The sequence below is a fragment of the Lissotriton vulgaris genome, chromosome 4_1, assembly GCF_964263255.1.
Source record: "Lissotriton vulgaris chromosome 4_1, aLisVul1.2, whole genome shotgun sequence".
Classification (NCBI taxonomy): Eukaryota; Metazoa; Chordata; class Amphibia; order Caudata; family Salamandridae; genus Lissotriton; species Lissotriton vulgaris.
Genome location: NC_141691.1, coordinates 2,042,861,264 through 2,042,888,794, shown reverse-complemented (window position 1 = coordinate 2,042,888,794; position 27,531 = coordinate 2,042,861,264). Strand labels below are relative to the sequence as shown.

Below are 27,531 nucleotides of genomic sequence, written 5' to 3'. Positions count from 1 at the left end.
AAATTCATATACAGGCATAAAAATTATTTTTCACTTTTACTCAAGCAGTGTCTTTATCATTGTATGGGTCATCTTTCCATATGTCAACTGACCCCTTTTCACACCCTCCCAAAATATATAATCTAGTTAATAAAAATAGCCTCCATATCCTTTAGTGTATGACTAGGTTAGGGCTTTTAGCGTTAATCTAATTTCAGCCGTTCCCCGCCAACATCAGCCGCGTAAGGCACCAATCTGTGAGAGTCACGCCCCTCCAGGACCATGGCGGTGCAAGGGCCAGGGGCCACTTTTTTCTGTCCCGCTCAAGTAAGGCCCTGCGGCCCCTGCCTTCTGCAGTCTCCCAGGTACTTCGTCTCTTGTGTTGGGGCTTTACTCTTGCCCAGTCGTCCTTCCTCTCTCCTGTCTTTTCCCTGTTTCTTTTGTCCTTTTTCTATTTCACTATCCTTTTTTTCTCTTCCAGGTCGAATCCGGAGGGTAACTAGGCCTAGAGTTTCAGGTAAGCGACTTTTTCCCTCCATCCCCTCATTATAGTGTCTTTATTTGCTGGCTCTAGAGAGGTAGAGATCTCTGCACTGTGCTCTATCCTGTCCTTGAATCATGTGTGTAGTCTAGTAGATATTGAGTTGGCTCCGGCATTTGTGCTGGGTTGATGGCACTGATTTCGATGATGGTCGCAGGCATGCAGGGCAGACAGTGTCTTCTATGGAGCTTGCAATCGTTATGGTAGGATTATGGAGCCACAACAGTAACAGGCCACCACTCGGGTGCCACTTGTTGGGCCACACACTGGCTTTGCACCTGTGAGATTCATGGGGCTATCGCCGAGTCACACATTGTCCCTGTGCCCTTTAGTTCGTCTGTGAAGGACCCAATCTGTTGATCAGCTTGGAGTGGGCTGGGCTGCTGAGCATTTCTGAGCTTTGTCTCTAGTCTCTTTCAGAATCAGCAGTGCATAGCATGTTCTCAGCATGCAACCGAGTCTGTCTCCTCAGCGGGTTTCACCAGCAGACTTTTGAGGGGAACCAATCCATGCTGAGTACATTTATTCATTCTGGCAGTCCCGTCTCCATGTCAAACTTGTGATGAGGACTTGCCACATGTCTCATATAGACAGTTTCAGGTCTCAGCATAAAGCATGGGATACAGGGTGGGGCACGATTTGCCAGGACCCTAGGTCAAGGCCTTTATATGTGTTGCTCTCTTTCATTACACACACCGTGACCTACTGGAGATGACTCTTAGTTTCAGCAAGAGCATAAAACAGGCCTTCTTATGATTGAGTATTGAAAGCTCCAAAGTGCACTTGACTTTAAAATCTATTTCTGGGGTGGGGATAGTGAAGGAGCAGTGCAGGGGGACATGTAGTAAAGGGAACACAGCAATCTGTGGAGTGGTGTGGCTCACTGGTTAGAGGCGGCAGACCCGAGAGCAGAGGACGGCCCGGGACCAGGGTTCAATTCCTGACGCGGCAGGGTCGTGGACCAGGGTCAGCGGACTCGATAATTGTCATCTCGGTGCCTACTCTAACCAGGGATCACACTCGGCAACTCTGGGCATTAGCTTGCCTCATATCCACAACGGCCCCCCACATACGCCGGGGATGCCTGGTTTCACCTTGGAGATACCCAGTAGGGACCATCTCACAGGGATAGCCAGGACGGGTTCCCCAGTGGTCTACTGCACAGAGATACTCCTTCAGGAGTCGATTCTAGCACATTACAAACCCACAATTTAATTAATTAATTAATCTCAGACTACAAGTAAGTTTATGGAGAATGCTGTAACTTTATGGATTACATACACCCAGGAGGGTGATACCATTAAGAACAAAAGAAAACAGGCTCCTTGGAGAAATACAAAGATAAAAGAGATAAAACAGCAAATTAGAAAGCTGCAATAAACCTGGCTCAAAACAAACACCAAGTAAGATAAACTTCACCTAAGGAAACTTAGCGGATTATATAAGTCAGTGTTGGACAGGCCACGTGAAGGGCTTGCTCCCTCCCCGCACGACCGGGCCCGAGCCCGGCTCTTCAGGTGTGACACGCAACAACCACCCGTTTCCCGTCTCATATGGGACCCCTGCCCCTGGACATCTTCACATCATGGACCCGAATCACTACCGGCCCCCTCGCCCGGCTTGGGCGCCATCTTGGACACAGCACCACGAGGCCGCGTGGCCTCCGATCGACCCTAACCCTGGGCCTGGCCAGGCCCCGACATCCCGGCACCACCATCCACCCAGGAGGTGAGCGGACTACTTGGCAGGTCAATGGGAGAAAGAGGTGTCGATGGCTCTCCCCCGCCAGGTGCCGATCGCCCCCAGCTCCCCCGGGCACTGGCTCCACCCCCCTGCTGGGTGTCTGGACTCCCTCATCCCGGACCTCCCGACCTCCAAGTGCGAGGGTCCGGACATCAAAGGGGGCCAGACCTATAACTGGGGCAGCTCCAGAGCAGGAAGGCAGTTGTATCCTGGAGTCGAGAGACGCAGTGAAGAACTCATCCTTGACGGACTACTGGCGCTGCCGTAGTCCTGCCTTGCGAACTATCGTCCTGCCTGCCTGCTGGCGCTGCCGCAACCTTCTGAAACCTTCATCGTCGTCGGGACCTGCTGGCGTGGCCGCGGACCGTTTGTAACCACCACCTTCATCGGGACCTGCTGGCTCCGCCGCGGACCGTCGCTACCTTCAACCATCCCGGGACCTGCTGGCTCCACCGCGGCCCGATCATCTAGAACGCCGAGCTCGAGGATTGTGAGCTATTTCATCTACCAGATTGGTAACAAGACTGTCCCGCTACCCTTTTCCCAATCAAGAGACTAGAACCGAGGGGACCCCTGAGTCCAGACCTCCTTGTACCATTTCACCGTACTTAAAGAATTGCTTATAAAGAACGTTAAACCTTATCCTTGTGTGGTGTACATCTGTGGGGTGGAAGATACTCGTCTGTACGATCGCTGGAGACGGCTCTCCCCGGAGACCTCTCCCCTTATTCTCGGCCGACCCTCCCGGTCCGTCTAACATTGGTGGCCAGCGGCGCGATCCGAATCAACGCGTAATCATACAGAGAGTAGCTCACCCCACGACGAAACCACAATGACAACCAAAGAGAGCGGATCCACCGAGAAATTCCAGATGGAGAAATTGGAAGAGTACAGCCATCGTGAGTTGAAACAATTCTGCATTGAACTAGGTATCGCTACCACCGGTCTGAGTACTAAGGACGATTTCAAGCATGCCATTGAGTCATGGGCGGAAACCGGGGCCGTCAGACCCCCGGACCAAAATGTCGCAGCAGCAGAGAAAAACACCACGGCTCCCGAGGAGCGAAGAACGGGTCTTTCGCAAAACGAAATCCAAGAACGAGAGAAAAACAGACTACATGAACTAGAAATGGCCCGGCTCAAAATGGATGGCGAACTCAAATTAGCCGAACAAAAACTGAACCTAGAACATTTACGGCTCCGAGAAGAAAGGGAAGAAAAACAGAGACAAAGAGAGCTCGAAGAGAAGAGACTGGCGTATGAACACGAGCGCAAACTAGCAGAGATAGAATTACGTAAGCAGAACAAAGAGTTAGGGGTGCCCGAGCAACCGCGCACCCCGGGAGCAACAGAAAAGAAAGTACACATCCCCAAGGATGTCGTTCGAGAATATTTCCGAGATGACGACATACAGCAGTGGTTCAAGGCCTACGAGATCGCTATGACCTCCCACCGGATCGATCGAAGCGACTGGGGAGCCGGTCTATGGGGGAGGTTCGTCAATGAGGGCCGCAATGCCCTGTTACAGCTCCCAGACCATCTGATGACCTCCTATGACCACATGAAAGCTACCCTCCTCACCCGCTATGGGCTCACACCCGAAATGTACCGCCAGAGGTTCCGAGACTGCACCCGGATCCCGGGTACAACTTGGGTGGAGTACGTGAACTATTTCAGCCGAGCCTTCGAGGGTTGGATCAAGGGGAGCAATGTAACGACATACGAGCAACTCTTCAATCTCATGGTATGGGAGCATCTATCTAACAACTGCTTCGTCGAGCTCAGGCAGCAACTCCTCGACAGTAAATTGACTGATCCACGACAGCTCGCCGCCGAGGCTGACCGGTGGGAAATCACCCGAGTGGGCCGAAATGGGTCACATGAACAGAACCGGAACCACCCAGGTCAGCACCGTCCCCGGGGAGGAGGAGGGGGCCAGGGACGAGGAAGAGACAACGCCCCGGCCGCTCCCGCTGCCAACACACCACCCCCGGCCAACTGGGGCAACACCCCGGTGCGCCCGGGGTACAGAGCCAATGTCACGTGTCACTGATGCCAGCGAGTCGGCCACTACGCAAATGACCCGAATTGTCCACAGAGCCAGACTCCGAGACCCCGCCAGATGGCTGCCGCCGCCCTGGGGGAAGAAAAAATCTCCGAAGAACACGAGGAACGTGAGCAAGAACACCAAGAATGGGAACCAGCCGCCATGGTTCTAGCGTGCCTAGGGGGAAAAGACATGGTCCCGCGGGCCCCCCTACCCGCCAACACCCGGAAGTACAGTCAGTGGGTGAACATTAATGGATGCAGGGCCGAAGCCCTACGTGACACCGGGGCCAGTGTGACAGCCGTCCGCTGTCACCTGGTGACCCCAGAACAGATCCTGCCGAACGTTCTCTGCCCTGTCCGTTCAGCCGACAATTCGGAGAGTCTATGTCGGATGGCCTGCGTCCCCTTCGAGTGGGGAGGAGTCTCCGGCATGTTGAAGGTGATGGTCCGAGATGATGCCCCCGTAGACTGCCTCCTGGGAAATGATCTGGAGAGTTCCCCGTGGGCCGCCGTAGAGAGAAGACAGCACCTGGGGATGTTGGGCCTCCCGGACTGGGCGTGCGTAACCACCCGGTCCATGGCCGCCCGTGCCATCCCCCGACCCGAAGAACCTGAATGGCCGGCACCTCCTCCCCCGGTCGCTCCAGTAGAAGACACCGACCGTGCCGACCCTCCAGAGCAAACCCCCGAAGGGCTCGCCCAGCTCCAGGACCTTTCCGACCTGGCTCAGTGGCGTCAGGAAGGGGGGCCCACCCAAGAACAGTTTCGTCAAGAGCAGAAGACCTGTCCCTCCCTCGAGGGACTCCGCCAACAAGCCCTCGCCCAGAGCGCAGGGGATACCTCCGGAACCCATTGGGTCTATTGGGACAATGACCTGTTGTACAGTGAACAGAGAATCGCGGAGTTAGGGGCCAGTCGAGTGCTAGTGGTGCCCCTCCGCTTTAGAGACTTTTTGCTAAACCTGGCCCACGATGTCCCCCTGGCTGGTCACCTGGGTCAGGACAAAACCTACAGTCGCCTGGTGACCCACTTTTTCTGGCCCAAGATGAGGAACGACGTACTCCAGCACTGCCGGTCTTGCCCCACGTGCCAGGCCAGCGGGAAGAGCGGCCGCAAGCTTAAAGCACCTCTGCAACCTTTCCCAGTGGTCACCACCCCGTTCGAGAGGGTGGGAATAGACATTGTGGGACCCCTGGACCCCCGTACAGCACAAGGACATCGGTTCATCCTGGTACTGGTGGACCACGCCACCCGCTACCCCGAGGCTGTTCCCCTGCGAACTGTGACAGCCCCGGTGGCTGGCCGGGCCTTGATGGGGATCTTCTCCCGGGTGGGCTTCCCCCGAGAAGTCGTCAGCGACAGAGGCACAAACTTTATTTCAAAATACATGAAATCCCTCTGGTAACAGTGTGGGGTCACCTACCGATTCACGACCCCCTATCACCCTCAAGGAAATGGACTAGCTGAGCGGTTCAACCGCACGCTCAAAGGGATGATTGGGGGGTTGGAAGAGCCCCTCCGTCGCCAGTGGGATGTGCTACTGCCGTGCCTCCTCTTTGCCTATCGAGAAGTCCCCCAGAAGTCCCTCGGCTTCAGCCCGTTCGAACTCTTATATGGACACCCGGTGCGAGGGCCGCTCAGCCTAGTCAAAGAAGGTTGGGAAATGCCCCCTCTGAAGAACCCTCCAGATGTTTTCAAGTACCTCCTAACCCTACGCAACCAGACCAGACGGTTCAGAGAAATGGCTAAAGCAAACTTGGAGGCCAGTCAGGAAGACATGAAAAGGTGGTACGATCAAAATGCCTCCTCCTCCATCGAATTTGAACCCGGCCAACAGGTATGGGTGATGTCTCCCACCGAACCATTTGCCCTGCAAGACAAATGGACAGGGCCCTTCAAAGTGGTCGAGCGCAAGAGCCCTGTCACCTATCTCATCGATATGGAATCTTCACGGAACCCCCTCCGGGTCCTCCACGCCAATAGACTAAAGCCCCACTTTGTGCGCTCGGAGCTCAGCCTCCTGATGGCAACAGACAGCGGAGCCGAAGAGGATTCCGAGCCACTCCCTGATCTCCTACGGACTCGAGAGAAGGACGGCTCCGTGGACGGGATCCGACTCTCGGAGGCCCTCACCCTGGAACAGCGTCAAGGCTGCAGAGACCTCCTACTGCAGTTCACCGCTCTGTTCTCCCTCACCCCAGGGGTCACCCCCTGGTGCTCACACGATGTAGACACTGGAGACAGTCCCCCTATCCGACATCGGGCCTACCGCGTACCAGATCGGGTACGGGCCTGCATCCAAGAGGAGGTGTCCAAGATGCTCACGCTCGGGGTCATCGAGCCCTCAGACAGCCCCTGGGCCAGCCCAGTGGTACTGGTCCCCAAAGCGGCCGCCCCCGGCACCACTCCTGAGCTCCGGTTCTGCGTCGACTACCGGGGCCTGAATGCGGTCACCAGAACCTACGCACATCCCATTCCCCGAGCAGATGAACTAATCGACCGCATGGGAGCTGCCCGCTACCTCAGCATCTTCGACCTGACAGCGGGCTACTGGCAGATCGGTCTCACACCCCGGGCCCAAGAACGATCTGCCTTCTCCACCCCTGATGGCCACTACCACTTCAAGGTCATGCCATTCGGCATGAAGAATGCTCCAGCAACATTCCAGCGGCTAGTAAATCAGGTCCTGGCGGGACTCGAAGAATTCAGCGCCGCCTATCTGGACGATATCGCTGTGTACAGCCGCCACTGGTCCGACCACCTCAACCACCTCCGAGGTTCTGCAGGCCCTCCAACGAGCCGGCCTCACGATCAAGGCCAGCAAATGTCAAATTGGCCAGGGGTCCGTGACCTACCTCGGGCATCAGGTGGGAAGCGGTCTAGTGGCCCTCTGCAACTCAAAGTCGCTGCCATCCAGTCGTGGCAGCCCCCCATCACCCAGACCGAGGTCCGCGCCTTCTTGGGACTCACAGGCTACTACCGGCGGTTCGTGAGGGACTATGGCAGCATTGTGGGGCCCCTCACGGAACTCACATCCAAAAACCAACCAAAGAAGGTCAACTGGACCCCAGACTGTCAAGCGGCCTTCTAGAAGCTGAAGGCCGCCATGTGCTCCGCCCCTGTGCTCCAGGCCCCCGACTACAGTCGGGAATTTATCGTCCAAACGGACGCCTCCGACCATGGCATTGGGGCAGTCCTGTCCCAGCTGAACCCCGAAGGACTTGACCAACCAGTGGCCTTCATCAGCAGACGTCTCCTGGCCCGAGAGCAACGCTGGAGCACCATCGAGAGGGAGGCCTTCGCAGTGGTGTGGGCCCTCAAAAAGCTCCGGCCTTATCTCTTCGGTACCCACTTCCGGGTACAGACCGATCATCGGCCCCTGCAATGGCTAATGCAGATGCGGGGGGAAAACCCAAAACTATTGCGTTGGTCCATCTCCCTGCAGGGGATGGACTTCACCGTGGAACATCGGCCCGGACAGGATCACGCCAACGCAGATGGCCTGTCCCGCTTTTTCCGCCTCGACGAGGAGAGTCCCCAAGAGGATGGGTGACTCTCCCCGCCTTCAGCTGGGGGGGACGCATGTTGGACAGGCCACGTGAAGGGCTTGCTCCCTCCCCGCACGACCGGGCCCGAGCCCGGCTCTTCAGGTGTGACACGCAACAACCACCCGTTTCCCGTCTCATATGGGACCCCTGCCCCTGGACATCTTCACATCATGGACCCGAATCACTACCGGCCCCCTCGCCCGGCTTGGCGCCATCTTGGACACAGCACCACGAGGCCGCGTGGCCTCCGATCGACCCTAACCCTGGGCCTGGCCAGGCCCCGACATCCCGGCACCACCATCCACCCAGGAGGTGAGCGGACTACTTGGCAGGTCAATGGGAGAAAGAGGTGTCGATGGCTCTCCCCCGCCAGGTGCCGATCGCCCCCAGCTCCCCCGGGCACTGGCTCCACCCCCCTGCTGGGTGTCTGGACTCCCTCATCCCGGACCTCCCGACCTCCAAGTGCGAGGGTCCGGACATCAAAGGGGGCCAGACCTATAACTGGGGCAGCTCCAGAGCAGGAAGGCAGTTGTATCCTGGAGTCGAGAGACGCAGTGAAGAACTCATCCTTGACGGACTACTGGCGCTGCCGTAGTCCTGCCTTGCGAACTATCGTCCTGCCTGCTGGCGCTGCCGCAACCTTCTGAAACCTTCATCGTCGTCGGGACCTGCTGGCGTGGCCGCGGACCGTTTGTAACCACCACCTTCATCGGGACCTGCTGGCTCCGCCGCGGACCGTCGCTACCTTCAACCATCCCGGGACCTGCTGGCTCCGCCGCAGCCCGATCATCTAGAACGCCGAGCTCGAGGATTGTGAGCTATTTCATCTACCAGATTGGTAACAAGACTGTCCCGCTACCCTTTTCCCAATCAAGAGACTAGAACCGAGGGGACCCCTGAGTCCAGACCTCCTTGTACCATTTCACCGTACTTAAAGAATTGCTTATAAAGAACGTTAAACCTTATCCTTGTGTGGTGTACATCTGTGGGGGGGAAGATACTCGTCTGTACGATCGCTGGAGACGGCTCTCCCCGGAGACCTCTCCCCTTATTCTCGGCTGACCCTCCCGGTCCGTCTAACAGTCAGTGATAAAAAAAGCTAAGAAAAATACTATTCAGACAGAATTCAAAATGATGAATGTGCAAATAAACAATTCTATCAAATTCTCACCCAATTACATAAACCAGATTGCCTAGAAAGAGCTCATCTCATTACTCAAAATTTCACAGACAAACTGGCAATTCATTACACGACCAAAGCAGACACATTGGACTCCTTTTTCAAAGCAAAGAAAAAACAACAGCACAACCCTATTCCAAAGCACCCCAAGAGTATGCTAACCCTGCCTCTCCATTTCTTCCAACATATATCACACAATGAATTTATGAACCTGGTCAAAGCAAGGAGACCTGTTGGAAGACCTTCTGTCTTCAAGAAAATTCTTCTAACTTCTTCTGCTGAAACGCCAGTAAGTAAAATCATGAACAATTCCTTACATTTGGGGATATTTCCAGAGGATCTCAAAAGGTCATACATATGCACATTACTAAATAAATAAACCTGACCCGCTGAACCCTGACAAAAACAGACCAATTACAAATGGACCTTTCCTGGGCAAACTGATAAAAAGAGCTGCATTCGCCCAGATGTCACAATTCATTTAAGATAATTCCATACTTTCAGACTTCCAGATAGGATTCTGTCCAGAAAGAGGCACCTACTCTGCCCTCCTTGCCATCTGGGATGATCTTAAGAACACAGTTGACCAGAACGGGGTTGCTGCACTACTTCTCTTGGACCTCTCAGCTGCATTTGACACATTTGACCATGACACTCTAATACAAAGACGCTATGAAGCCGGCATAGAGGTGACTGCTCCCGACTGAATCACACCCTTACTTCAAAACAGAACTAATGTCATCCATCCCCACCCTTTCTCATCCAAACCATACTTCACAAAAGCAGGGGTGCCTCAAGGCTCTTATCATCTCACCCTTGCTTTTCAACATTTACATGAAGTCATTACCAGCACTGATCAATCAATTTCACCTTAAATGCTATAACTATGTTGATGACACAAATGCTCCCTAAACTGGAAATCCCCAGAGACATTGGAAACTCACACATTTACAATTGTCTCAGAGCCGTGGATTAGTGGATGGCATGGAGCCATCTCAAATTGAATGCTTTCAAAATGGAAATACTCACATGTGGTGATTGGAAAAATTATGACACACTCGCTGCCTGTCCTGACGATCTGGGACCACTGCCTAAAGTATCTAAGGAAGAAGAAACCTCAGAATTACCATGGACTCCAAGCTATCAATGAATGCCCGAGTAGAAAAACTAGCAAGATCAAGCTTTGTTACTATAAAAAACTCTGTGACGCATCTTCCCCCACCTGGGATTTCCACACAAAGTTCAGGCTACCATCTCTCTTGTTCTGTCTAAACTCGATTACGCCAATAACCTCTACCGTGGATCCTCTTTAACAACTATGAAAAGTTTACAACGGATTCAGAACTCTGCTGCCAGACTGCTCTTACATATAAACCTACAAGCCCCCATCTCCCCTGCCTTGAAGGCCCTACATTAGTTAACGGTTGCCAGAAGATCAACATTCAAGCGGCTTTGTATCACCCACAAAGTGATACATGGAACAGGACCGCTCCTCATCAGGAATAAAATCACCAAATACATTCAACAAAGGAACCTCCACTCTAGATTGGTACCTCACCTCAAAATCCTACCATACAAGAAATAAACCATAGGTGCCACACCCTTCTCTGTGTAAGCAGCCACACTATGGGACTCTTTACTCCCGAACATAACATCCACGGCTAACCGCCTTAACTTCAGAAAACTACTCAAGAATTGTCTCTTTCCCACATAACTACTATACTCAAACCGATATATACAGCATACCCCTCTGTATGTAAGCATTTATTTGGACTATAGATATGTACCTACCTAGATATGTACCTATATGTGCTGCTTTGTATAAACGTATAATAATTACGTTTATAAATATATAGATATTCGTTAGTTCTGCTTAACAATTGTAGATATTACTTATATTATTATATGTTTAACATGTATGTAGGTGACTGCATAAATAAGTAAGTAGGGGCCAGATGTAGGTAAATATCATTTACCAATTCTAAAATACCGAATTTTACTGGTTCGGTATTTTAGAATCGGTAAATGATATGTAGCTAATGATTCTGTAAATTTTACTGATTCGGTAAAATTCGGTAAATACCGGAGGCCCATAGGAATGAATGAGAATCACCGAGTCGGTCAATACCGAATCGGTAAAAGGGGGTAGACGTACATTGACACCCTGTTGCACCCCTGTATAGTGCATGGGTGCACATATGGCACACATACATGCCCTAAAGGCATGTATGTCTGCCACATGGCACAGTTGAAAAAAGCACAACATTGCTTTTTTTTAGGGTTTTCGATATTTACCACCAACTTGTAGTTGCTGGTAAATAACGAATCCTTACTAGTGAAAAGCACTCACTTGAGTGCTTCCTACATTAAGGATTCTGTAATTTACCGAATCGGTATTTAACAATTCGGTAATTTACCGATTCCTTAACCCCTCGAATGCTCATGACGGAGCCTCTCCGTCATGAGCATCGGCTGAGCTGTGCTCATGACGGAGCGGTTCCGTCATGGCCCTGCCGCTGCGCCTGCGCGGCGCTGATTTCGCGCCTGCGCAGCGCGTTCTATTGGGCGGGCGGGGCCATGACGGAACCGTTCCGTCATGAGCACAGCGCAACCGCGGCTCCCCCCCCCCACAGCGCTGCGGCGGAATTGCCTCCGCAGCGAAGGGGTTAAATCACCGATTCGGTAAATTACCGAATCCTTAAATTAGACCCCTACATCTGAAAAGCCAAATACCGGTCGGTAACTGCCGAAATTCTGTAATTTCGGTCGTTACCGATCGGTATTAGGCTTCCTACATCTGGCCCTAAGTCTTTTATCATAACTATTGCCAATTGCTTCACTATTGAATTACAAAAAATATATATAAAAACAAATATATTAACCTAAAGTACAGCAACACTTGAAAGTTGAGTTTATTAAATGCAACTTAAATCTACATATATTATCTTCCTTATACATATATACCTCCCATGTACTTGTGTATCTTTATATCTATTACTTTACTTCTAATTCAGCATCTCCAATGCACTATCCTATGTCTCGCCCTGTACCCCTCTCAATATATCCTCTACCTCTACTCTGACTTATCCCAAACCTCATTCTACTATTATGAACTCCAAAAATTACCCTTTCTAGGCTATTCGCTCCTCTATCCCTCCATTGCATCATCTCATACCTCTTTTTACTATTCAGATCTCCCAAATAAGCCTTTCTATGCCTTTCCCTCTGACAATTCCCCCTCCACCTCCCCTTTACTCAACACAAACCTCCTTCTACTGCAATGAGACCCAAAAAAACACTTCTAGACCCTTCCTTCTATCCCTCCACTATCCATATCAATCCAACTAACAGACTTAACATGTCCATCGCTCAAATTAATTCCATGTTTCTCTTTACTAATTTCTCACTAATCCTGTTTGGGTTCCGGAGTAGCGGGCTACCCGCCGAAAAGCACTATGAAACCTCATCAGGAGTAGCTAGCACTATATAAGTGCAAACCATTTCCTCTTCTATCACTACACATCTCTCTATACCAATTCACCGCTAATACTTTCAGGGGTCTGGAGTAGTGTGCCACTTGCCGAAAAAGCACTTTGACGCCTCGTCAGCTATTGCATTGTAATTGCAATGTACCCAAATACACATGCAACTGATATATTCACGAACAAGAGAATTAGTTCACTTAGGAGTTATTAGATTATACCAGGGTGTGCCAGTAGGTAATTTAGCATGTGAGGCTTGTCCCCAGCTACTAGAATCAGCTGGCCCTGATGTGTTGTGTAGTCATTTCATAACCTGGGCATGCAGGTGGTTGTTTCCCTTTATAAAAGAGCTCATTATTGGTTAGACCCCAAAACCATAACTGATTCTATTTATTTATGGAGTATTGTATATTGCACACCGGGCCTCAATGGCTTCGGAGGGCTGCCCAGCAGGGTTTTGATTTACATGTACAGGTAATAAAATGTGTGAGGGAGTAAGATGGGAACATGGGAGGGATGACAGCAAAAACAACTTTTGGAAACCGTATAGAGCGGCAAGAAGAAAAAGATACAAAATGGTCAGCGTTGTCATCATTGCTTCAGATGCTCCCATTTTTACCATAAGGGCCAGGCTGGTTTGTTAAAATGCAGGATGCCAATTCTGCCTGCTCTTAAAGGCAGCATGGTCACCACTGCAAACACCTCTGAAGCTTGCCTAGCAGGGCCTGGAGGATGACCAGTCAAAACACACTTCAGAATTTCTCACAGAGGTTTAGGCACACTCTCTCAAATCCCCCCTCCCCGCCTACTGATTTTGGTCCTTGAAATATTTGACCAAAGAATAGCGAAATGTGCAATAAGGTTATTGAAACGGTTACGAAATTACTACATATACGCCCTGGAATGCCCTCCCTTTCCATCTGCGTTCCACACAAACTGTGGCTTTATTTAAGAAAAATCTAAAAACACATCTATTTAAGAGTACAATTTAGTTTGCCCCTCTGCTGTTCTGTTTTCTGTCTTTCCCTATCGCGCCAGGATACTCTCAAGTAACAGAGCGCGCTACAAAATGGTTTATACATACATACATACATACATACATACATATATATAGTTTGGCGCACTAGTCCATGTGAAAAAAATCTTGTTTGTTAGTGACTTGGGTTGAGGCCCCTATACTATAGAGCAGTATCACAGGAACCCAAAATTGTGTTACTTGTTCAAATGCCTATCTGTAAATATTTAGAAAAAAGAATGGAAGGAAGCGATGGACAGATCAATTTAAAATGTCAGTTTTATTTCTGCAGTCACTCTACAAGTGGCCTTTGCGTATAAAAATTAAACAGAATTGTTGCATCTCTAAAGCAGGTTGGCCACGCCACACATCATCATCTTATCGGGTGATGCAGCAAGTCACCAAGAATGCCCAGAAATATGCCACTAATGGACCATCATGTCAGCGTTGGTCTGCAGGTCTCCAGGAAAACATATTGTATATTAGGGATGGGATAGAATAGGCCCCATTTCAAACTGCAGAGAGGTCATGTTCCAAAGTAATTTTCATTGCACTGTGATGGGAACAGGAAAACCCCGGATAGACCAGGACAACACATGCGTGAAATAGATGCCAGGCATTTGTAAGCAAGCTTCTAAAACGAATAGAGACCAGAGTGGGAGGATGCACACTACCGCTGGTGAGCGAAGATAGAGATAGGACAGAGCCCCTGAAGGCCAGAGCTGAGACACAAGCGTAGACGAGGATACAGGGAGGTGCCAGGGACCTTCGTGTACCAACACGCATGGGCGCGAGTATTCAGAGCACCAGAAATGTGTGCAGTAGGACGGACAGTGCATTAATATACTTTGACAAAGAGTGAGGGTAAAAAGCAATGGGAGAGGGGAAATCGAGCATGGTAGGCATGCTAAAGTGCGACCCCTAGTACCTCAAATACACAAACCTGGTGTTCCGCACAAGGTACATCTGCACAGTGCCTGTTTGAAGTTTGAAGACCCCTGAGGTAGGCAGAAGGGGCGAGGGAGAAAAGGAGAGCGCGGCCCTCCGTCACTGCGAGTCCTTCAACAAGCCCCTGCCAACGTCATGTGGATCATGGAGGTGCCATGGATCCGTTGGCAATAAACAGGGCTCACCCTAGACCGGTGCACCGTTTGCTATGCCTGTAGCTAGGTGGACAGTGGGCATGTGTTATGGTTTCTCTTAGAACTGTTCAGCATAGGAGTTCTATCTCCATGGTTGCGTCTCGTGTGGAGACAGTTACCTGGAGGAGAACTGACAAGCTGACAGCTGGAGTCAGTGGCTCTACTATCAAAGTACTAAAAGACTTTATGACTTACCAGTGAGTGTCTTTTCAACACTTTTGACGAGCAACGCTTGCGGGGGACTGTAGTGTACTGACATTTAGTGTATCACACCTTTCATGGCTCTCTACCTTGCTGCTCAGCCAGTGTGGGTGTTCTGTGGAATGTTGAATGCGTGGTGAGGTAACGGAATGCTGGAATGTCTGTGAGCGGTGAGTGTTAGTTATGAGGTTGGGCTGAGCAGCAAGGGAGCTGCTCCTGGTGGGATTCTGAAGAGAAGATCTAATCTACATCTTATTTCTGTGCTACTCCATGTTGTGATTCCTGATCTTCAAAACCTGCAATAAAAGCACATGGAAATCCAACTGATCCTCTGATTCATCTATTAATACAGGGACAAGCCTGCCCCCAACTCTCCCTTTTTATTGTGGACCCACGGATTCGTTTTCTTCTCCACTGCGATGGATATCGAGTGACAAGTGAAGAAGTGTCTTCCTGCTGTCCAGGAAGATTCCTGCTCCTGCTATTCCCAACTTCCTCCGGGCTTTGAGCTGAATTTGGGAAATTTTTCACTCTTTTGTCCATTTCCAATTGCTCCCACTGCTCGTGACGTCTTCCCGTGCACTGGCTGACGTGCACATCCTCACCAGCGTTCACGTACGCCATCACACGACACTAACGCAACGTGTGTGCCACCATCTTGGACTTGCGCGCTGTTATGGAGCCCCGATGAAAGCATTTTTAATTGGAATCGGGCATCGCGCGGCTTCGCGCACAACTACGGAGAGTGTAACAAAATGTATTTAAATGGACATTTCAGGTACTGCTTTTGTATTTTAGCAATTGATGTTGCATCTTGCCCTACCACGGAGCATTAAGCTTAGTAGACTCTAATGGAACCCTGCAGATACCTTTGGTACTCATTTTGCCTCACATTTTCAGCGCTCAACCACTGACTTTGATCTGCATTTGTAAACGCCTTGACTCACCCCCTTTTGTACCTCTTTGTTCGCCATAAGTTGGCGTCAGACGTCCCTTGCTCACTTTGCCCCCTGATTCAAGCAAGCCTGGCTGAAGAAGGCTGTAATGCCAGAAACCGGTCCTAGGAAGCTTGTTTTCGGTCCAGGGAAAGCATGGCTTGGCAGTTCGGGCTGGACTGTTCCCATGAGGCACAGGGTCAGTCTGATTTGCATATGGCCATGTCTGAACTGGGGTGGCAGAGTGGCCTAAAGAACAATGATGGATTAAACCCAGATCTGTTGACTGGGTGTGAGTGTTTGATTGGTTCAGATGCTCCGTCCATCACCACCCCCTTTTGTACCGCTTTGACTCACTCTTACAGCATACTTGTTTATTTATTTTTTTGGCAAATTATTCCTTTCACTGCATTTTAATTTGTTACAAGCAACATTGACTTTAGGTTACCACTACCGCTATGGCAGCTACCACAATGAACCAGCCTCCTCGATTCCTTTGAGAAAAGGGTGAACCACTTTTGTCATGGAAAAGGTGGAAATTGTTATTTGACTCATACTTGGTAGATATAGGAGGTGAAACATTCTCCGCTCACAGGAGGTAAGCAATTCTTCTACATAATCTTGGAATTGAAGGGCGCAACATCTATGACAGTACTGATGTAATTCCTGTTGATGAAGGTGACCGACAACCTTTTGATGTCTTTGAGATGTCCATAAAGAACCCAACGAGAAAGTTGGAATTATATAGCTTCTCTAAAGACACTGGCACGCACCTGTGAGTTTGGTGATCTTACGGACTCGTTGATACTCGATCAACTGATCAAGTGCACCAACAGTCCTAGAGTACAAGAAAAACGTTTGTCAAGAAACCCATCTCTTAAAGATGCCGTAGCCATTGTAGAAGGGATGGAAAATACCTCTGGCTGGGTTCAAGAGATGAAAACCCATAAGGCTATAACAGGCAATGCTCCAACTCCCAGTAGCATTCATGAGTTGACCAAAAAGGATATAGCTCAAGACTCTGTTGACCGTGTCTCCAAGAATACACAAGGAATTAAAGCCAAACCTGCCACATATTTTTCAAGAATGAAGTGCTACAGATGGTGTAGTACCAATCACTCATCCAACTACCCTAACTGCTAAGCGAAAGCACACCCTGCCACTTGTGTGGGATCAAGGGTCACTACATCAGAGTATGCAAGTCTGGTGGTAGAGTGCGCACTGTAGAGAATGTTGAGACCTGTGACACCTCGAGAACCGTTATGCTAAGCGTGCGAGGTGATGGTATGGTTGATGCTGATCTCATCAGCATGCCGGATTGTGAGGTGATGATTGGTGACAAGTTAGTTGTGGTTTTAGCAGACTCGTTCTCCTTTCACTATGCTTGGGAATGAATTGTGGGATGAGACTTTTCCGGAGTCACAACTTTCTGCCCCTGGCATTAACCCAGTCAAGTTATGGTGGCTCACATATTGATGTAATTGGATTTGCCATCATGAAGATTAATTTCAAAGGGCGAGAAACCATTGGGAAGATTTATGTCTCCAAACATGGAGATGTCAGAGAGACTTGGGGATAATTCTCAGCCCGAATGTTCGTTATCCATCTGAGCAAGTCATGTTGGTTGACCAATTAGCTACCTCTAGTAAGTTTTTTTCCGGAGTTCCATCAAGTTTTCGCTGACGACATTGGTCTTCTCAAAAAATGTGAACACCGGAAGGTTCCTAATATGATGCTTGAACCTCTCAGAGATGAACTCAAGAGACTGGTATTTTTGGGTGTGATTGAGTGAATGGTAGGCCCCAGTGGTTTTGGGCCCCAAGGATGGTGGGAAAAGCATTAGGATGTGTGTGGACTTGAAGAGTCTAAAGAAATGGATGTGGGTTGATCGTCAACCCCTTCCAAACATCTGAGTCTATTAACATGCTTGATGGGGCTAAAGATTTCAGCGTGTTAGACTTCTCCTCTGCTTACCACCAGATACCCCTCCATCCAGAGTCCAAACATTTAATATATTTTGTGACACCACTGGGGGCTTTCCATTTTGTCAGAATGCCATTTGGATTAGCCTCTGTGGCTGCCTGCTTTCGACGCATCATGAAGATGATTCTAGGTGATGTTTCCAACGTCATTTTCTTCCAGGACGACATTTTGGTCTATTGGAAAAATGGTTTGGAGCATGACACAATATTGAGAACTGTCATACAAAGACTATCTGAGAAAGGTTTGACTGTGAATAGACTAAAATTGGTGTTTCTTCTGTTACTTATTTGGGACATGTTATCTCGGGGGAGGGTATCTGTCCAAAACTGGATCTGGCTAAAAGTATTGTGGATGCTCCGGCCCCAACTGATAAAGAGCAGGTCAGGTCTTTTCTTGGCCTGGCTGAGTTTTACGCTAAGTTTTATTTCAAGGTTTTGCCTCCACTGTTGAACCCATCAGGGCTCTTCTGAGTAAAGGAACACATTTTGTCTGTTCATCAGAGTGTGTAAGATGCCTACACTGGGTCACTTTGATTCAAAAAGAAAAACATTTCTAACCACTGACGCTAGCTTGTATGGCATTGGGGCAGTGCTTTCCCAAATCGATGGAGGTGAGGAAAAGGTGGTTTCATTCGCCTCAAGAGCATTGAAGAAACCAGAGCAGCAGTATTTGTGCATTGAAAGTGAGGCCTTGGCTATTGTTTGTGCAATAAAACATTTTAAGTTTTACCTTTGGGGCATTCCCTTTTCTGTTAGGTCTGATCATCGCCCTTCAGTTCAGATTTTCTCGCGTGCGGAGAGTGAGAGACTCACCCCTAGACTTAAGCGTTGGAGTCAGGGTTTGAAAGATTAGAATTTTCAAGTGCAGTATCCCAGGGTCTGCCAATAAAGCAGCAGATTGCCTATTGAGACTCCTCATTGAGTGTTCTGGTGATACTTTGGACTGTGATTCTGTTTGTGTTTGCTGGGTCAAGGAGTCTGCCATTCAAGAATGGGAACATGCTGTTCGAGGCATATGGGCTGCAGATGGTACATTTATGAATAGATCGCCATTTGGTGTTGGGCTCGGATGATTGCACTTGTTTTTCTCTTGGAGAAGTCTTTGTAGTCACGAGACCGATGACTCCTCCCTTGGGTGCTAGTGCGCATGAGCATCGGCTCCATCCTTAGTTTGTTTTTTTCCGCCATCGGGTTCGGATGAGGATCGAAGCGCTCCGGATCGACTTCGAGAAAAGAGTTATATTTCGGCGCGTATTCCCTTTCCAATTCGACGCGCTTCGACGTCAACAACAAGATTTTCAGCTTCTATGTCGATGAGACCAGGAGGCCTAGCTCGACGTAGTCCAGCCCGGAGTCCATGGAAACGACTCCATTCAAAAAATGTCCAGCGTGTGGTGCTAAATTCCCACACAAGGACCTACACGAAGTGTGCAACCTCTGTTTATCACCTGAACACGAGTCCAGGGACTCTGAGCTTGCGCGGCATTACAAGTATACATACATTACATTACATTCCATTCCATTCCGTCCCCTGAGTAAACACCAGCGCACCCATGGGCATGAGTGCAACACCCATAGGGCTCAAAGGGCTTCAGCGTCGACAGGCTTTGTTGTTTTTTCACCCCTTCTGAGAGACCCTGCATCTCCACTCTGCCTATTGCTGGAAGAAATTTTGTAGCTCCCCCCCCCCCCCCCCCCCCCTCCACCCCATCTAAAATGTGTGTCTAGTTGCGCCTCTGCCCACGGGAAGAAATTATGAATTCGATTTTATGGAAAGCATTCAATAATTATCTGATGCGTTAAATAACCCTACATAACATTTGATATATTACAGGAGGTCCAACCTTCCGAAATTGAGCAGGGTAAATGTGTATAGTATTTACTGTACCATGCAGATTTTGGTGTATTAAACACCAAATTCCATTGTTATTTCCCAATAACTTGTAATAGGTGCTATTTATCACACCCGATAAATAATGAACCCCAAGGTATAGTTATTTACCAGATGCGATGAATAGCACCTTTACCTATATTCAGGCCCCAAGAGTCCATGCACAAGCCAAGCCCTGAAAATGTTTGCCATTTTTGCAGCAAACATGACATATAATATGATAAAGCCTCTTTAAAATTCAAACACGTTTATTTCCATAGCATGCAGACGCTTCGACTTTAAAATTCACATTTTACCACTGCACTGAGTGTTATTTCTTAGAAGTGATTTAAACATGAACTCAGAACTATCCCTAATCCCGTCCCAGCCTGGTGACAGTGCCATGAGACAACTTGGAGACAAATCAGATGTCTTGTGCACCCAATATGGGTCCCACACTCTTATAGACAGAGCAACGTTATAGGCTGTTAAATCACACACAATATGGTATTATACAGCTGGTATTCTGACCTTATGTTTTTGAAGGTAACATCATATGTTATAATGAAGTAAAATGCAGATCAGTGAAATAAAACATTTGCCTAAAATCAGACAATTTGTTTAAGTGGAAAGCAGGATTAATCCCTGATTTTCTGCTTTCAGTTTGGACAAATTAAATGGATATATATGTGTCTATTATATTTTACCTCAAATGTTAATGTTTCGATTTGAACTCTTTGTCCATAGGGGTAGAGCGTGGTTGGCAGGCAGAAGCCACATGAAATCTTGACTCGTTTCGGGCTCCATGTCACGCAAGGACCTCTAGCTGAACCAGAGCCAGGCATCCGGGTCGAGCTTTCAGTGGCTAGCCTAACTCTATGGTACAGGTGGGGACCTTCAAATATGCCAGTCTAGCTTATGATTTAATAGACAACATCTGAGCACATCTGAGGAAGTACCTTTATGAGATATAATTTCAGGGAGACCTGCATTTTCTCTTTATGGTTCTGGGGCCTCCATACCGGCAGTGATTCCATATATCACTGATCTACCTTTCTTTCCCTGCTGGAAATAAAATTGTATTTTTACCCTTCACATATTATATTATGTTACACCGTGTACATGTAATAAGTCTTTTACGGGTTCTGTAATTTCCTATATTTAGCGGGAATGACTCCTGAAATACATTATTGTTACCTTTTGTAGCCTATTCTTCTAAGTTAACTAAATTGTCAGGCATATTTTTTAAATCAGACGTGTGCAGAGTGGTGAGACTCCTGAAAGATCTCTTACTGCATTTCTAGGTCTCACCTGATTCAGTGTGCACGCGTTGTCACTTGCGACAGTCTATCTAGTTTCCTCTTGCTCATGCGTTAATCCTGCCAGCCATGTGCATGAGCTCACACATCTCCCTCCCCCACTAGTGATCACAACGAGCTCCCCATTATCTTATCCACCACAAAGACACTGGGATGGGTGCATGGGATGGTTTGCTTGGGTACACGAGAACACTCCCATTGGCCAACTATAACCAATAATACTGGACTAACCACTAACCCTGGATTCTGGTGCTGCCCGCATAAACCACTTCAACACCTTGTCAGGAGTGGTAAGCGCAATTTAAATGCAATTACAGTATGTAAGTTCAGGAGGTCCGTTGCACAAAAACCTTTTGTGTTTGATTTAATAGACTATAATTTTGTCCCTTCTGTAAGATTCTAGTCCACATATAGGTTGCACATAACAAGTGACTGTAACATCTTTAGCGGAGATTGCAGATGCTTTTGGGATCAGGGTTGTGTCTTATGCCGAAGACACGCAGCTGGTGGTTTCCCTGACACAGGCACAGGATACGGCCGCCTCCAATTTCGTGGCATGGATGGCTAATAACTGCCTGAAATTGAATGGCAGTAAGATCAAGGTTCTTGTGGTGGGGAGAGCCCCGTCAGTGTGGTCATCGGCATGGTGGCCCCAGAGTCTGGGGCCCACCCCTATGCCCTGCGATTGGGCAAAGAACTTGGGGTTTTGGCTGTACACAAAGCTCTCCTTCGAACTATCATACCAGGCGGGTAGCTGGGGCCTGTTTCGGAGTCCTGTGAGACTTGCGGAAAACCCTGGATATGCTGCCCACTGCAGCCAGAAAGACCATGGTATATGCCCTGGTAACATTGCGCCTTGATTATAGCAATACATTGTATCTGGGTGCCACGGGTAAATGCATGCAAAGACTCCAAGTCGTACAGAACGCAGCTGCTAGGCTGGTTCGGATGATCCCAAGGAGGGCCTCCATGAAGATGGCGCTGGCTTCTCTGCACTGGTTGCCGATAAGGGAGAGACTCCTCTTTAAGGCACTGTGCGTATGCCATCGTATCATTCAGGGGACGTGTCCATCCTATTTGTCTGATTTACTCAAGCTCTGCTCCCCAACACGCCAACTGAGATAATTGGGGATGGGCCAGGTGCAGGTCCTGACCATTAAGAGAGCTAGGATGGGCGTCCGCTCTTTTCGCTTTTTGGCTGCACAGCAATGGAATAAGCTCCATGTGCGCCTCCGGCTGGAGGGCTCGGAAGCTATTTTCCAGAAAAATCTTTTCCCCCTTTGGGTTAGACTCCTGGGCTAGGTTAGGGTGTAGTGTTCGAGGCAGGTTTTTTGCACACAGACCGAGTGTAACCATGTGCTCTTTAACCCCTTTAGTGCTGATGACGAGCCCAGGCTCGTCATGCAGCACGGTGCTCGTGTGCTCATGACGAGCCTGGGCTCGTCATGAGCCGTGGAACGCTCACACGCGGGGCTAATTCCCCCGCTGTGCTGAGCATTCCATTGCGCTGGCGGGTTCATGACGAGCCCAGGCTTGTCATGAGCACACGAGCACCGTGCTGCATGACGAGCCTGGGCTCGTCATCAGCACAGCGGCGCCGTGCGCGGCCCCCCTCCCCCCGCATGGTGGGGAAATTAGCCCCGCAGCGAAGGGGTTAAGTGTGTTTATTATTATTATTATTATTATTATTACTGTGAGAGGCTGGCTTAGTATATGGTGCTCACTTATTTAAGTGAAGCACCTTGCACTAATCCAGACAACCTTTATGGTGATTTTAGTGGTCTTAGACAACCTTATAAACCTCTCTATGTGGTAACTGTGGAGAACAGCCTTCAGGCTTAGTCCAGAAGGAGTGTAAAGCAGCTTGTTTCACCAGTACTTAATCTTATAGTGTAGGTTAAGTGAAAAAGAATCACAAAGCGTAGCTATAAAAATGTTTTTATTACAAACACTAGCACATCGCAATATATCCTCCCTGGAGATATACATACAACACACACAAATACTTAGGAAATAGAATGGTAAGTAGCACAAATACACACAGGCCTCCAGGGGGAGATCAAACCATAAACGAAATAGTGGTAGGCGAACCACGACTCAAGTCGAGACTAAACCCAGAGAACGTAGCCCAAGGACCCACCCGTGGTGAATATATGGCGAATCTATGTAGGTCATGTGCAGTGTGGGTACACAACTCCGTGCTCAATGTTAGTCAATGGGTAATTCATGGTTGCAATTTTAAAGAAGGACCCTTCACAGCAGACCCTGAAGAAACCCCATGGAAGATGGAAGGTTGGAGTGTCACCCCACCCGTGGATACTCAGAAGCCAGGATACCTAGACCAGGGAAGCCAGATGTATATGTGTCAAGTGATGTCAGAAACCACCATAGACCACAATGGCGGACTTCAGAAAAGATGCACCTGGAGAAGAAGTCAAAGGAATCTTGTAATACCCAAAGGTGGATTCAAGATGTGAAAAACCTGCAAGCAGAGGGGATTTAGTATATGCCACTCGGGAGTTATCAGGAGGAACAGGAGATGGATGTCCACTGATGTCGATAGATGCAGGATGGTCGACAGTGGCCTTGCGATGAAGCTGTGCAGATCAAGCGATGCTGTGGAAGACTAGGAGCCGTTCAAGAGGTGTCCCATGTCGGATGTCGTAAGCCAGGGGGTCAGTGTCCGGCAGGGGCACCAACATACCTTGGAGTGGCAACAGCGTAGAATCAAAAAAGGTTCACTGTCAGGACCAACAAGGTCCACGTGACTCACCACGTCTAGGTAAGTCATAGCAGGACCGAGCAAGCAGGGGAGCCCACTGGAATCAAAGGAAACCCTTGAAAGGACCAAAGATTTCTGAAGACAAGAGTCGTCCAACTTTAGCAACGGCCAGCCGGCTCGGTTCCAGCAGTGCAGACGAAGTATACTGGCCGCAGACTTGGTCTGAGGACAGTGCATACCTCAAGGGAGTTGTCGAACCGCCAGCTGAGTTACCTAGTCTGTCAGAGTCCGTAGAAGCCCAGGACCAGCAAACCGGTCAGCTATGTTGCAGCACATGCAGAAACAGGAGAGTGACTCCTTTACTCCAAGGGAGATTCCTTCGGGTGTCTTGGATGTCCACAGGCCCTGTGAGGAACCTGTGTGGAGCTCAGACGCTGATGGTGCAGCAAACTTACAGGACAATGAGACTTGGAGCAGTCCGAGTATTCCAGGTTGCAGTCTCAGTTCACAAAGCGAAGTTCCATGCGGTCACTCTGACACGGTCAGAGTTTCCAGAAGGTTGAAGATGACGCGGAGTTGGATCTGAATCAAATCCCATGAAGAATCTAGGGACTCGCCCTCAGGTAAGCCCTTAAGTACCCTAAGGAAAGGTTTGGGATGATTTAGGGGTCCCTCCCAGAGGAGGGGCTGAACAAAGTGGAGGATACCCCATGTCCCTTTGCTAAGTTTCATGCCATAGCAGGAGCCAATGGCTCACGGAACTGGTTTGAGCTGGAGTATCCAAGAAGCTTGGCTCAGCAGCAGGAGGCAAAATCGTGTCTCTGGTTGGCAGCAGCCCTAGCTTGCTGTCTGATTCAGGGAAACTGGTACTAGGAGCACTGAAGGCCCCCCGAAGGATATTTACAGTGCATGGAATCATACCTCCCACACCGTCTATGGTATGGGGTGGGGTATGATTTGAAAATGTTTGATACCAATCATGACCGGGTTTGTTACAGCCGGTTTGCAGTTGGTCATCGCGTAAAGACGCCTGGCCACTCTATATGTAACAGTGGGTGATGCACTTGCAACCCAGGAGAATGGACTCAGAAAGTTGTAGGGGTGCTCTGCTCATGCAGGGGCACCCTCACACTTAGGACCCAGCACCCTGCCTTCGGGTTCGAAAGGCCTGCCTTAGGGGTGACTTATAGGTTTTAAGTGTAGTGACCTTAGATATGGGGAAACTAATATTTATCGTAAGGCTGCAATGCAGGCCTTGGGTCACTATTTGAGTGGTCCCCCATGGGTGGCAAAACACATGCTGTAGCCCTTGGGATACCCCTGGTGTACCTAAGCCCTAGGTATCTTACTACCATATACTAGGAACTTTACGAGGGTACACCAGTAGCCCATTTGGAGTGTACCTAAGTACTCACCATGTCCAATTTAGGAAAGAAACACAAAGACTGTGGTCCTGATTAGCAGGATCCCAGTCAGACTAGTAATAAACCACAGTAACACCAGGCAAAAAGTGGCGGTGACCATGCAGAAGGATCTTACCTTCCTACAGTGACTAGTTCTCTAGTTGCATTTGTTTGTTGTAGTCAGGCGCTGAAGTGTTTCTAAGATCATGTTTAATATCTATAACTTTTAATAAACGCCCATCAATGCAGGCAAGCTAGACTGTAAACTTCCGGTAATAGTGTGGCTGCCAAGATCGATCTGGGGAAAGAGGAAGTATGTAATACAGGATGTAGGTCATTCTTAAGCCTTTCAGCCAGCACTCATCAGCCATTGGTCTGTTGTTGTGATTCACATTTTGCTTCCACCCACCAGCGGAGTCCAGGTTCAACTACAGACTGCTCTTTCTGATCCCAACATTCATAGGATAGGGGCAGAATCCTGTGACCACTGCATCTCATACCAGTGGTAACAGTCTGATTAGTGAGCTTGTTTTCCAGTTTTTTAATCTTCAGATACATCCAGTTACATATAAATGTATGTTCAATAATATTTAAGTATTATACATACAAACAAAACAAACTATTTTGACTTGTATGTGTGTTATGTGTTTATTTGCTCACTTAATATAACATTTCAAGGCCTCCGCTGATATGTCTATAAAATTGACATTGTCCTGGATTTTTGTACCAAATTTTGACCCTTTGTCGTGTATTTTTACACACTGTCCAGAACTTGCCTCCCTGGCAGGTGGTCACCCTATTCTGAGTCCAACATTTAGACTGAACAGATTGTGTGCCTGTTTATATCCCTTTCTGATGTCCTGTTTATATATGCCTTTCTGATTTCCAGTTTATATCCCTTTCTGATTTCCAGTGTGTTCTCTTCCTAGGTGCTACTGCTGGTAACAGCGACTCTTCCAGAGGAGACTTGCGGATAATCCTTGTTGGTAAAACTGGATCTGGGAAGAGCGCCACCGGAAACAGCATCCTTGGTGCCAGAGTCTTTGAATCTAAAGCAAGTGCAAACTCACAGACAACAGAGTGTCGGAAGGAGACCACTCACCATCTGAACAGAAGGATTGCGGTTGTTGACACACCAGGGTTTATTGATACAAAGGTCTCTGCGGAAGATACACACGAAGCACTGGCTCAGAGTGTGATCTGGGCATCCCCTGGGCCACAGGCAATCATTGTGGTGCTGCAGATTGGACGTTTCACCCCGGAAGAAGAAGAAGCCGTTGACAGGATCCAAGCCCTGTTTGGAGAGGAAGCTGCAAAGTACACCCTTGTCTTGTTCACACGTAAAGATGACCTGGAAGAGCAAACCATTGAAGCATATGTTGAAGAAGCAGATGTAAGATTGAAATCGCTGATTGAGAAATGTAGTAATCGATACTGTGCTTTCAACAACAGAGCAACGCGGGAAGAACAAGACAAGCAGGTGTCTGAGCTCTTGGACATGATAGACAGGATGGTGCAAGAGAACGGGGGATTGTACTACACTCAGGAAATGTTTGAGAGAGCAGAGTGCATGATAAAGGAAAAGGAGGAGGAAATCAAGAGGAAATATGAACAAGAGAAGGAAAAGAAAAAGCGTGAGCTGCAGGAAAAGCATGAAAAAGAATTGGAGAAAATAAAAATGAAGAACGCTGAAGACTTAGAGGAGAAGGAGAAGATAAAAAAGAAACATGATGAGAACATGAAACAGCTCGATGATGACTACAAGAAGAAAGAAGAAGGGGCCCGGAAAGAAGCAGAGGACCGTCTTGCAAATCAAAAAACAGCTTCAGTTGTGGGAGCGATAGTCGGAGGTGTCTTTGGAGGAGCGGTTGGTGGACTCATTGGCGGGCCTGCGGGTTTGGCAGCAGGAGCAGCGATTGGGGCATCTGTATTAGGCGGGGTGGGTTTTGTGATGAGCTGTTAATGCATTTTTTTTTGTTACAAAACCTCAACTGGTTTGTGTGCTCACTCCTATGTCTCTGTGTGTAACCAGTAACAGTAACCAGTAAACTGATGAAAAGTGATGTGCATTTATAGTGCTACGAGGTCCCACGCTGCGACTGAAAGCACTGTCCATAGCCACAGCATGCTTTGGTTAGGCAACTGATACGGCCTCTTCACTCATTACTTTGCTCACAATCTCCTTCACATTTTGGTTCTGCCTTTTTAGTGCATCTTTTCACACCAGGGAGAGGTGGCACCTAGATGCAGAGAAGGAAAATTAGTTCCTATCCAGCCATCACCAGCATGCAACATATTTTGTTTTTTTGCAGTTCTACTTAACACAAACTCGACCCAAATATATAGGAGTGCACATTCATGTTTTTTAGGCACAGGAAGATTGAGTGATTTGCCAAGAATCCCGGGATGTTCGGCCGGTG

The 27,531-nt window shown here is 48.7% G+C and overlaps 1 protein-coding gene across 2 annotated transcripts in view; it reads left to right on the top strand.

Moving 5' to 3' along the window:
• The window catches only part of LOC147724930 (GTPase IMAP family member 9-like), a 68,115-nt gene extending 40,817 nt beyond the window's left edge, over window positions 1–27,298 (top strand). For both annotated transcript variants that reach the window (XM_086966428.1, XM_086966427.1), the window contains exons 4-5: window positions 461–496; window positions 26,041–27,298. In XM_086966428.1, coding sequence (XP_086822554.1) covers window positions 461–496; window positions 26,041–27,074 — 1,070 coding nt within the window. In that variant the 3' untranslated portion in view covers window positions 27,075–27,298. The remainder of the gene's footprint in view (window positions 1–460; window positions 497–26,040) is intronic.
• Window positions 27,299–27,531: the final 233 nt, after the last annotated feature.